Consider the following 11,938-nt stretch of genomic DNA (forward strand, 5'->3'; position numbering starts at 1 on the left):
CCGAATAAGGTTGATGTGTTAATCACTAATAATATTGCTCCGCTTGTAAAAAATTGCCAAGTAGATATTGGGCCAACTATTTAATTGTCGAGTTGCTCGGTTTGCGTTTAGTCCAATGTAGGCTTGCCCCATTGCTTTCGAATGACAGGTGTTAGTCGGAAGGAATGTAGATTCCCATTGCCCTATGTTGCAGGGAAGATTCAGCTTTGGTAAAATGACGACGCACAACAATATGTGAACTGCTGACTGCCAAATGTGAAATGCCGACTGCCAAGTGGTAACAGCCGACTGCCAAGTGTGTAATGTATTTCCCCAAAATTGGCGCTTGCTTGGAGCGGTGTGAAAAGGAGCGGGAGTGTGTAACTCAAGTAAATGTTGTAATGTTTGTACCAAGTTGGCCGTGTATGCATGCATATCAAAGGTGTCGAGATGATGATCGGCTGATGTGCCTCAATTGGAAAGCGAAAAATTGACTAAGATGTCCTAGTGGGCAATTGTTTTGCCAAATAATGTTGTTAGGCGAATAAAGTTGCCGAATACTGTGGCCAATGTTGCTGCATAAAGTTTGACAATGCATAAAGTTGACAAATAATGTTGCTTAGCCGAATAAAGTTGATGCACGGCCGAATAATGATCATGCATAATGTTGAATTAATAGTCGAATAATCTTTCCAAGTAAAGTTGATGCACTGCCGAGTAACTAGTGTCAAAACATCGGTGTCCATTTCATATATAATGTGATTTTGCCGAAAAGTTGGTCAACAACACTTAGATCAGTGACTGTGCCGATCTTTTGGTCAGCGATTTTTCTTAGCTTCACGGTGTGTCGGCATCCGTTCGGAGTTGGATTTGCAAAGAACTTGGTTGGCAATGATTGCCAAATTATTAAAGTTGAGTTTCTTGTCTAACGTATACTTGTCCCATTGCTTTTGAATAAGATTGGTTATTCGGAAGGAATAAAATAGACAAAATAGGGTGCTTGGAGATATGCGAAGTGAGCCATTGCGCTCAATTTTTGAATAAAATCGGCAATTTTTATTTTATTTTATTTTATTTATTTATTTATTTAGCAGAATTTGCAAATTCTGACTGCACGGATGGACCTAGAATGCGTCAAATAGCTAAAAAGGACTATTGGATTGCTGTGATCAGACTCCTGATGGCATAATTGTAGCCAAAATAGATCTAACGGCTCAGATCAATAGGGTGTAATGAAACCGCGACGCACATGATTATTTCTTCATAGCTTGCTGGGTTGTCTTCTCTAGCGAAAGAATTCATGTTCTGGGCAAACTTTGATCGGCCCATATGGCTTCGTTTTAGCTCCGATTTCGACGCGATTTGTTGTGTTGGACTCATCTCAATGAGTACTTTACATTGGTATAATCAAAACTCGATTTTTTTTTTTTTTTTTTTTTTTTTTTTTTTTTAAATATGGGCTGTTGCGCAATTGTCGGCAACCATCGGTCACTTTTTTGCTCCTCTGGGTAGTGGTTTTGGACTCTTTGAGTCGACGCAAATCCTCTGGTATCGTTAGATGTGGATTTCGGTAAGCCGAGGTGCTAATTTTATGTTGAAATCATAGTGTCGAATAAGTTGTCCATGCTAGATAATGCAAAGTTGACATTAATTCGCTCTTGATAATATGCCGAATGATCTGTGGATAGAATCGGTAATATACCGAATAAGTTGTGAATTGATATTATGCAAATGTAGTTGCTAATATGCCGAGTGGTTGAATAAGCCGAATAAGTTGTCGAAACTTTGTTGATAATATGCCGAATAAAAGTTCTCGAAACTTTGTTGATAATATGCCGCATAAAAGTTGTCGAAGCCGAGTAATAATATGCAGAGTGAATGAAAATACAAATTGACGAACAAGTCAATAAGTTTGCCGAAACTCCCTGTTGATAATATGCCGAGTAAGCCAATAAAATTGTTGAATTGTTTGTTGGGCCTGTGGATGTAAGTTGGTTTGTTGGTGGTTGCCGAATATGCATAGTTGTGATTGCCGAATATAAAAGAAATTCAAGTTTAGGGTGAATGATCGGTGAAGATGGATAATTGTGGCTTAACTCCTAGAGTATCATTTAACGTCCCTGATTTGCCAGTTGATTAATCCCAAGCTAATACTCGAAATACACAAAATTGGATCTCAAAAATGGATTCTACACAGCGAAAAACTAGAAGGTAAGCGTCCTCGAAATTATTGGACCATTCGATTAACTGGAATGCGGTAAGATGCAACGGAGCACATTGTGCCGAAAAGCGCATGATAAATTCTTATTTCATCACCTTCATGCTGCATGCCATGAAAGGCAGAGTGTTCTAGTTTCGAGCTCTTGACTTTGAGGCTTTGTATCTCCTTCGTTTTAAGTCCGATTTTGACGCAGTTTGTGGCGTTGGACTCGTCTTGATGAGGACTTCACACCGGTATAGTCAAAGCTTGAGTTCAACAAAGCTGAAAAATATCAATTTCTGGACATTTAGTTGATTTTGCAACTATCGCAGCCTACGGTTAGTTTGTGGCTTTACTAGCCGGTGTTTGTGACACCGTTAGTTGACGTGAACCTAGTGGTAGGCCATCAAATTCTTGCTCGCATGAAGAAAAATGTAGACCCACTTGCTAGAGCGAGAAATTGGGTACATAAACGGTGTCGGCGACACTTTGGCTAGCCGAAGCACTTGGTTCTCGGCATTGTAGTTCAGGAGGTCAAACATGGTTTGAGAGACAAATTAATAAACAGGTGGAGGTCGTGATTGAATAGCCGTTTAGTGTGGAATGGTTGCCGAGCAGCTTTGTAGCCTTGCCGAGTAATCTTCTAGGAGTTGGGGTACTGCCGAGTAATGTTGACGAAAAATGATGAATTAATCATGGTGCTAATAATTGTGCCAAATACTGTTGCCGAATAAGGTTGATGCACTGCCGAATAATGCTGATGCATTAATAATGGCCCAAATAGTGCAAAGCCGAATTCTTCATGCAACATGTCATGAAAATGCAGATTTTGTAGATTCAAACTCCTGACTTAGAGCCTTGTATCTCCCTCGTTTGAAGTCCGATTGGTCTCATTTTTTCGGCGTTGGATTCATCACTCGGCCTAGTGTGCATTCTACTATTCAGACGCGTCGTTCCACCCTGGGTTGGATGCCGTTGGACCTCAGAAAGTTAATAAAAAATAAGAGTTAGTGTGTTCGTTTGTGTTCAGCTTGGCAATGTTGCGGAGTAATCAGTGGTAAGGTTGCGCAATGGTTAGAAGGCAAATCTTGGCACTTTGATTTGCCGAATCACTTAGTCGGCGACAACTCCACCCTCGACTCGCTAGAAATTAAAGATTGCTGATAACAGTGCTAGAAAGAGAAAGCTGTGGTCGGCCTATAATACCTTGTTTGTGAGCCGAACAAAACAAATAACAAATAAAGGTGTTATTGCCGCTTGATGGGCAACCCGAATAAATTGCCAAATACTCACTTTGATGTATAGTATTGACCCGATATGTAATTCATGTTGTCTTGTGAATGAAGTAACCCATGATACATTGAAGTAACAAGTGGATGACTTGGACGCCGATTTCAAATGCGAGTAACTTATGCATGATATTCGGCTCGTAGTGGTGCCGTTCTTTTTATCCTTGTGCTCATAGATCTCGTTAGTTAGGAAGTTGGTAGATACTCGGCAAAGTTTTGAGCTTGATTGTTGCTTAGTCGGCTATGCAACTTGGTGTGATACCTGGCGAAGTCAATTCGGTGTTAGCCGATGTATTGCTAGAATTGATGTAATGAAGTTTCATTCTTGAGTCGTTGTTTCCAGAGGAAGAAATGTCCGCTAACATATGCTTGATAAAAAGAGAACCAGAAGAGATTTGGTTCTCGGCACCACGGATGTAGCCCACATGACTAAACATATATGCACTACACGATTATCATTGCCGATAAGCTTGATGATGGAATTAGTGTGAATTGGGCAAGTTGATAACTATCTGGCATTGCCAAGTGAACTATGGTGAAGTGGCCAAGAGGTGCTTTGGTGTCATCGTTGGGATTTATCAATGTAATTCGGCTCTGCGACGTTGCTGAGTAGGCGTAGTTGTAATAGCTGGATCTAGAGTTTGTAATAGCCGGATCTTGGTTGGCAACTTCTCTTAGCTTCACAATGTGCCGAATCACTTGGTCGGCTTCTCTTTGTATTTGGCTTTGCTAAGAATGTGGTTGGCAACATTGCTTTATGCATGCAACACCTTTGATCTTTGGTTTTGTCGAGATTTTGGTTGGCATCAACGTAAGCCATTAGAGAAAAAGTGAATCCAACTTGTGTATACGTGCATATATATGAAGAATCAACTTCAAGATATGTTTTGTGAAACAAAGAATAAATAAATAAATAGATAGACGCATGTATTAATTTAGCCGAGCAACTGTATTGACTTGCCGAAAAAATGTTCATACCAATAAAAGTGTGAAATCCATTTTTAGAGAGAGAAAATGGAGATATAAAAGTGGACCCATAAATTGTGTTTTGTTTTACAACTTTTCAATCAATATTTCAAATGAACAAAAGTTTCCACAAAGTTTGTATACAGACATATACGTATATACAATTTAAGAACCCATTTAATTAGAGAGAAAATAGATCAGCATTACAGTGTTTGTTGAAATTTTGTTTCTTACTTACAGTACCGTGTTTGCTATTGCCTTCATTGACCTCTTTCTGACGATTCCTACAGACGGCGCCAATTGTGAACCATGAAATATCCTCTCACATGGATGTTGTAGAGATCTAACGAAGAGAAGAGCTTTACCCCTGTAGATCTGCAATGATGAACATAATCGGTACCACCTAACCGAGGTTGCCGGCCGAGAGTATTCTGATGATGAAGTTAGTCCTTAAATTAAGAAGTAAATAGTATATATATATATTAGAAGGGATGTGTGTTCTTTAGAGGAAGATGAGACATACCTTTCACTCGAGATGCCCCCTTTATATAGATGGAGGGTGTGATATTTATTTAGGCTAGACCCATTGTAAACTTTGTTTAGGTTACGCCCAATAAACTAGTGCCTATATTTTTCTGGCTCTCACAGTTTAAATTAAAAAAGGATATTTAAAAAATTAAAGTTTAAATTGACAATTAAAAAATTAAAAATTATTTTGTTATAAAACTCAAATTTGGAGAGTTTTTTGGTAATTTTTCCAAATAAATATATAAAAGACCTATTACCATCTACCATCAACATACCCATAGATAATCCTATCTACTAATCCTAACTACTAGATAAATCTAATTATAAAATATTCAACAAATTTTTATCATTTCACATTTTATGTCAGAATTGACATCATAGTTAGAAATGGTCTTAGATTTCTAAAATTTGAACAGAGAAAACCAAGTGGAGATATCCACTTCCACCATTGGTGCAGCCACTGCAGGATAGTCGAGTAGCGGCAACATAGACACAAATATCTTTAAAACGGTCTAAAAACACAAAAGTCGATTATAAAACTGGACACAAAGTCTCACACGAAATAGGTCCTATACCTATGTGACAAAGATGTGTCCGATTCTATAATTCATTTATGTGCAAGCACAAGAATGGAATATCTCTCCACTCCAGGTACTTCAACCATTAGTAACATAACATAACATAACATAACAAAACAAAAAAGCAATACAAAATTCAACTGGCCCAGCTTGAGCACATTTCTTCTAGGGGAGAGCAAAACTAAAGATTATGTATTTTGTGGTTTCAAAAACTAGTTTAACACAAGGCTTCCAGATTCAATATCAAGTACTGATTTTACAACAAGAACATAAACTCTATGGTGTTGGAGCCAATTGCTTCAATTTAGCTTGTAAGATGACTCCAACTTCATCTGCTATGTTCTTTTTCTTAGTTGCAACCTGCATTCAAAATTCTATGTTAATTATCAATCGAAAACAGCATCCCGATAAACAATAAACAAATTCAGAAGTAAAACCACTAAACAAATCCCTTAATATGAAATTCCATTGCTAGTTTAATTTAGGGGATCCCGACACCTATAAAACAGCATGTTTAGGGCTCCATTTGATGCAGCTTCAAGCAAACTAAATATTGATAATAAAAAAACATAAGCTAAAAGCACCTCTCCCTCTTACACTTCCCAATAATTAGCTTATTTAAGCTATCTTTGTCTCATAAGTTGTAGGTAGAAGTTGCATCAAACATTCTTACACATATTTCCAAAAGAAAAAGAAGAAGCCATGAGCAGCTCCACAAGCTACACCAAATAACCCCTTAGTGCAACTTGTCTCAAAGTTGAAGAGTTGATAATAATAAAACAAAAGCTAAAAATATTCCTCTCTCAGCTTCCAAGTAACCAACTTATTTAAGTTATTTTTGCCTTGTAAACTATAAGCAAAAACTACACCAAATACACAAAATCTCAAAATAAAAAAGGCTATAAGCAGCTCAGGAAGTTCCAAATGACTTGGCTCTCCTACAATAACACTTCTTCACACCCACCATCCTAAATCATTTCCTCATCTCCCTACCAACTTTGTGCATCCAGAAGAACTTCCCATAAAAGTATTTATTAATATTTGTTACATTCTATCTCAAAACTCATCCATCTTGATGTCCATGGTCCAGTCACAATGGACTGTCTCAAGTCACATAATATGATAATACCTTAGCATTTTACATTTTGGAATGCACATTGCAGGGAAGTGGTACAATTTCTCTTACACGATTTATGAATCCATATTGTGGGATGTAAAATCCGAATGACAGTTCCCTTTACTCCAAACAAAATTAGAGCAAAGCCACATATTGTGGGAGGTAAAATCCAAACGACAGTTCCCTTTAATCCAAACAAAATTAGAGCACGGCCATAGGATAGAGTTGGTTGGGAAGACCGAACTAGAACACTTTGGGAACGAGCTGGACTGAGAGTCAGCTCGAAGATCCGAACTAACTTTTGGGCTTGAATTGGAAATCCAAACAGCCAAACTAGGTCAATGCACGGTCCAACAAACGTGGACCAACAACTCCTAGAAATCTGTGAACATGGGACATGATCCCACATAAAGCGGAACAAGCATGAAGAGTGATAAGGAAGTCTTGACCACCTCCAATGGTCATATGCAGCTCTCATAAGCACAGTACATCAACCCAACAAAGGTCATATGCAGCCCTTATAAGCACAGTACATCAACCCAACAAAGGTACACAACAACTCATACTTGAATTCATACTTTTGGTGCTTAAACTCTTATAGGAGAGTCCTCTGGGTGACCACCGGCCGGAGTTTCTTCCTTTTTTGAGTGTTTTCAGGCAACTTACCCTGGAGTTCAGGCCAGGACCGCCGCCGTTGCAAGGTGTGGTAAGATTTTTCCCCACACAGATAAACTTATTTCCTATTACTCACCCCAAATTTGTTCTCCATAAAAGAAATAGAAGATAATGAATTTATAATGGTAAGATCAGATAATTAATAAGATGAATTTTCTAACGAGTAAGGTTAACGACAGGGCAACACCACGTCAAACCCTAACATACTAAGGTAAATTCTTACACGATTACTTTAATGTAACAAAAGTTAAAAAGTAAATCAACAACTTATGCATTTTAATGTATAACAACGCATCATTAACAATTTACTTCGAAAAATAGACTTAAGAAAATCCTATTTTTGTATTTTTGGAACTTATGCAAGCCACCATAAGTTTTTAACTCTTTCAGTCCCAACTATTTATCATTTTGCATGTTAATGAGGCCATGGCAGTTGCATTTTTGTCTGAAACTTTAAAATGTCATTACTTCCATTATACACATCATTTAAAAAAAAAAAAAATTAAAATTAAAATTGATATTTTTGGACCATATTTACCAAGATCTATCAAATAAAATCCATATTAAATATGAAATCGTATAAAAAAAAAATTGAAAAATTTCTCAGTTTTAAACTAAAAATAAGAAATTTCTTAGTTTCAATTCAACCCTAATTCATTTTCAAAGCAATTCCAAGTTTGTTGACCTCCAAAACCAAGTGTATATATGGTTAATAAATATATTAATGTAAGCAGGTTTGTTAAGTATTGCATTTAGAGGGGTACAATTTGGTCTTGGGTGAGAGCCTGAGAAGTAGGAAATCATGTGTTCATATAAATAAAATATAATAACCTACCTTTCTTAACAAAGGGTAAGCATGGTTTGGTTTGGTTCGGTTTACCCAACCACTATGAAATTTGGAACCAAACCAGACAAGCAGTAAAAACGTGATTTGGTTCAGTTTGGAACCACGGTTTTTAGAAACCTTGTCATCATTCACAACATGATCACAAAATATTGTTGACAACCTGCTCAAACATCAAGCAATCTGCCATCATTTTACGAACAATAATGATTTAGATGATTGTTTATCTAGACGGACTGGTTTTCTGGAAATGTTGCACCCATATCCAAGAGTTGAGTGTTTGACAAGGGTATCTCATACAGTAAAAGAGTCCATGTATCATACACTCTAACTAAGTCCACTTATCCAAAGCTCGTGATATCTGCAGGTTTGGAAAACAATATCCATACTGCATGCTAGAGAATTTATATTACCACCTGATTTACAGCTCATATACTATCCACATAAGAAAAATCACTTTATCTAACAAAAACATGACATTCCACTCAATGGGACAAAGAGTCATCATAAGAACAAGGTCCACACATAATAGAACGAATCCCAAAACAGAAAAGGCAAAGAGGCTCACAATTCAGAATTTCACTAAACTACTATAATATTTTCAAATCAGGGAATCCTCAAAGAGCACAAGAGTGCTGAGACCTCACTGATTTTGCAAATACATAGTAAATTTCCTGGCCCTCAAGGGCAACATGCTTCAGGATATTCATAACCATCATCTCAAAACAAAAAACATAAGACTTACAGGAATCATACCTCAACAAGTTGGTCATAATTAGACTTCAGCAAGTTGATTTTACGCTCACAATAATCTTTTCCTTCTGCCATTGTTTTCTGATTCAAAGACAATTAACAAAATCAAGTCATGATATAGATTCATCAATAAGGGGGGGAGAAAGAAGAAAAATATTAAAACTTTTAGTTGGGGGCATGAAAGGTGAGAAAAACTGACATATTTGCTGCACCTTTTCCTCTCCTTCACTACTTTTTGACATGTTCAACTTATCAAAAGAGAGTAATAGATCACATTTACAACAATGATCTCCTTCCTAATTATTAAAAGAATCTATAAATGAAATGGGATCATTTTTTAAGTTAGCGTATGAGTTTAAAGGAAAATTTTACTCAGATCCCCCTTCTCCATATGCACTTCAAGAAAAATTATACAGTAGAAAAATTACACCAATAGTCACTATATTTTGGCCCTTCTGTCATTTTGGTCTCTACAATTTCAATTAGCTCGACTTTGGCCATGAATTTATGATTTTGTCTTAATTTGGTTCAATTAATTACAATTGTTAGTGTTTTTTGATAGAAAATGCGCAAATAAACAGCATATATTATGCTTTTATAAGAAAAATGATAAACTTTTTCAATTCAGTGAGTTAGCCTCAACTAACTTAGTGACCATTTTCCTTCAAAAATCCTAATCGGCAGTATTAATTGGACCAAATTGATACCAAATCTAAATTAAGGGTCAAAATTTAGCTAATTAAAATTATAGGAACTAAAATGACACAAGAGGCAAAATGCAAGTACTACCGATGTAATTTGTCCAAAATCTAATAACTATCAAATATGCTTTTTATTATTCCAACTTTCCATGAATTCTTCATTTTCTAACAAATCAGAAAAAATGAATTCAATTACAGGCAGCTTAATTGTTTAGTTTCCTAGAGTTGTCCTCCATCACTACTACACAAGCATCCAATTTTGATTTAAGCACAACAAAAAATGGAAACCAAAGCATAATCGATATTGACAAACTGCATACAAGCTAGAACCAGGTCAAGTAAAAGTTTGCTTCGGCATAAACTAGATAACGGGAGTTGGCTCTGAAACAAATAACTCTCAAGCACCATGATTCCTAAACAGGCTTTTTAGTCCATTTAACATGTGCCTCAAAGCATCTCCAATCCTTACTCTCATTTTTCAGCAAAATTTGAGTGAAATTTTGGTTAAAAGCTTGATATGATATAAAACAATCCAATCCTTCCTTTCTTTGTTCATCAAATCTTTTTGAAACATTCCAAACTCACACTAAAAACCTGTTTTAACCATTTTTTATGAAAAAACAAGGTTACCTCTCATACATGGTTTTGTGGTTGACAATAAGACCCTTTTTTCTAACAATAAGATTGAAACAGAACAGTTCCAAAAAAACACTTCAAAATACATTTGTGCATAATTTGCATATTATTGTGATTTTAAAACAGGAAAACCTAAACCAAACATCACTTTAACATCCCTACACCCTTGCAAATCAGAAACAGTCCTCACATCCCCTAGACGCCAGTAAACCTAACGTTGTGTTTGCATCGCAGATTTAGGCACTGGTTGTATTAACATTAGTCTGACCTTTTCCGTTTCCCTTTTTTTTTTTCTTTTCTAAATCCCTATTAACATTAGTCTGACCTTTTCCCTTTTCCTTTTTTTTTTCTTTTCTAAATCCCTATTAACATTAGTCTGACCTTTTCCCTTTTCCTTTTTTTTTTTTCTTTACTAAATCCCTACCCAAATACATGGTCCAAACACAGCCTAAACTGATAAAAAAAAATGAGAAAAACATACACAAAAATGAATGAAAATAGATAGCTGACAATTTTCAAGTATGCAAACTCGGAAGCTAATTTTCAAGTACGCAAAAAACATAAACACTGCAAAATGCATTATTGTGCATAATTTTCACATTATTGTGATTTTAAAACAGGAAAATCAAAACCAAACGTCACTTTAACATATCTCTAGACCCTTGCAAATCAGAAATAGTCCTCACATCGATAACCGTCAGTAAACCCTAACGTCGTGTTTGAATCATCGATTTAGGTACTGAGTGAAAAGAGCTGAAAATTTTCAAATTATGCAAACTCGGAAGCTACCAACAGACCTCAATGAAGTATCCAGTGCCGACATCGACGAGAACTTTATCAGCATCATCGAGCGTGCCAGGAACGTACAACGACGCCGTAAGTGGCACCAGCATTTTCTTACCTGAAATCAGAAATCGGGCAAAATCATCGGTCAAACCATGAAATTCTAGAGAGAGAGAGAGAGAGATAGAAGAGAGAGAGAGAGGGGAGACCTTGGGGGCGGAGGGAGAGGTCGTGGAGGGAGGTGGAGGCGATGTCGAGGCGAGCGGTGGCGGTGCGGATGTTGTTGAGGCTGTCTTGGAGGAGATTGACTTCCAGATCGGCTTGCTCTTTCAGTGCCTTTAGCTGTTCCACGCTCATCTTATCTATCTCCGCCGCTCTCATCATTGCTCCTCCGCTTCCTCCTCCTCTAGACGCCATTTCAAAACCCAAAACCCTTCTCTCTCTCTCTCGACTTCAGCTTTGCAAGGCAAGGGTATGTTTTGGTGCAGTAAATTGAAAACTTTACTTAAGCCCCGTTTGGCTAACATTTTGGGCTAAATAATTTCAAAAAAGATAAAATTGATTATAAACGCCTATAATATAAAATATTACTTTTTATTCCTAATGATTATATTTTTTCATTCACAAAAATTAAAAGGAATTTCAAAACAAAAACCAAACAAAGTTAAAAAAGTCTCAACATAAAAAGTTGATATATTAGTCAATGCCAAACAAACTCTAAAGGGTTTATTACACTTTCCATCCCAAAATTATCACCAAATTATATAGTATTTAGCCCTGATTTGGCTATCATTTTGGGGCTGAAAAAACACAAAATGATAAAATAGACTAAATAAATTAATAAGACAAAATATCACATCTAACTCATAATCATTGCACTTTTTATCTC

General features: G+C 36.5%; 1 protein-coding gene across 1 annotated transcript; it reads right to left on the reverse strand.

The window, feature by feature from the left end:
• Positions 1 to 5,625: 5,625 nt before the first annotated feature.
• LOC114256150 (prefoldin subunit 5) lies at positions 5,626 to 11,594 on the reverse strand. The gene is made up of 4 exons (XM_028195757.2): positions 11,259 to 11,594; positions 11,064 to 11,167; positions 8,933 to 9,010; positions 5,626 to 5,900 (listed from the first exon to the last, which is right to left on the reverse strand). Exons 1-4 carry the CDS (start codon positions 11,464 to 11,466, stop codon positions 5,817 to 5,819), a joined length of 474 nt encoding a protein of 157 aa, XP_028051558.1. The 5' UTR covers positions 11,467 to 11,594; the 3' UTR covers positions 5,626 to 5,816.
• Between the last annotated feature and the right edge of the window lie 344 nt (positions 11,595 to 11,938).

Source organism: Camellia sinensis, unplaced genomic scaffold (genome assembly GCF_055761805.1).
Source record: "Camellia sinensis isolate YWXY unplaced genomic scaffold, ASM5576180v1 Unanchor14, whole genome shotgun sequence".
Classification (NCBI taxonomy): Eukaryota; Viridiplantae; Streptophyta; class Magnoliopsida; order Ericales; family Theaceae; genus Camellia; species Camellia sinensis.

Excerpts from the sequence above, each read along its gene's own strand:
- LOC114256150 (XM_028195757.2), bottom strand. The coding sequence starts at position 11,466 with ATGGCGTCTAGAGGAGGAGGAAGCGGAGGAGCAATGATGAGAGCGGCG. Across the intron at positions 11,168-11,258 it reads CCTCTCCCTCCGCCCCCAAG|GTAAGAAAATGCTGGTGCCA; the intron begins GTCTCCCCTCTC and ends TTCTGATTTCAG. Across the intron at positions 9,011-11,063 it reads GCACTGGATACTTCATTGAG|AAAACAATGGCAGAAGGAAA; the intron begins GTCTGTTGGTAG and ends TCTTTGAATCAG.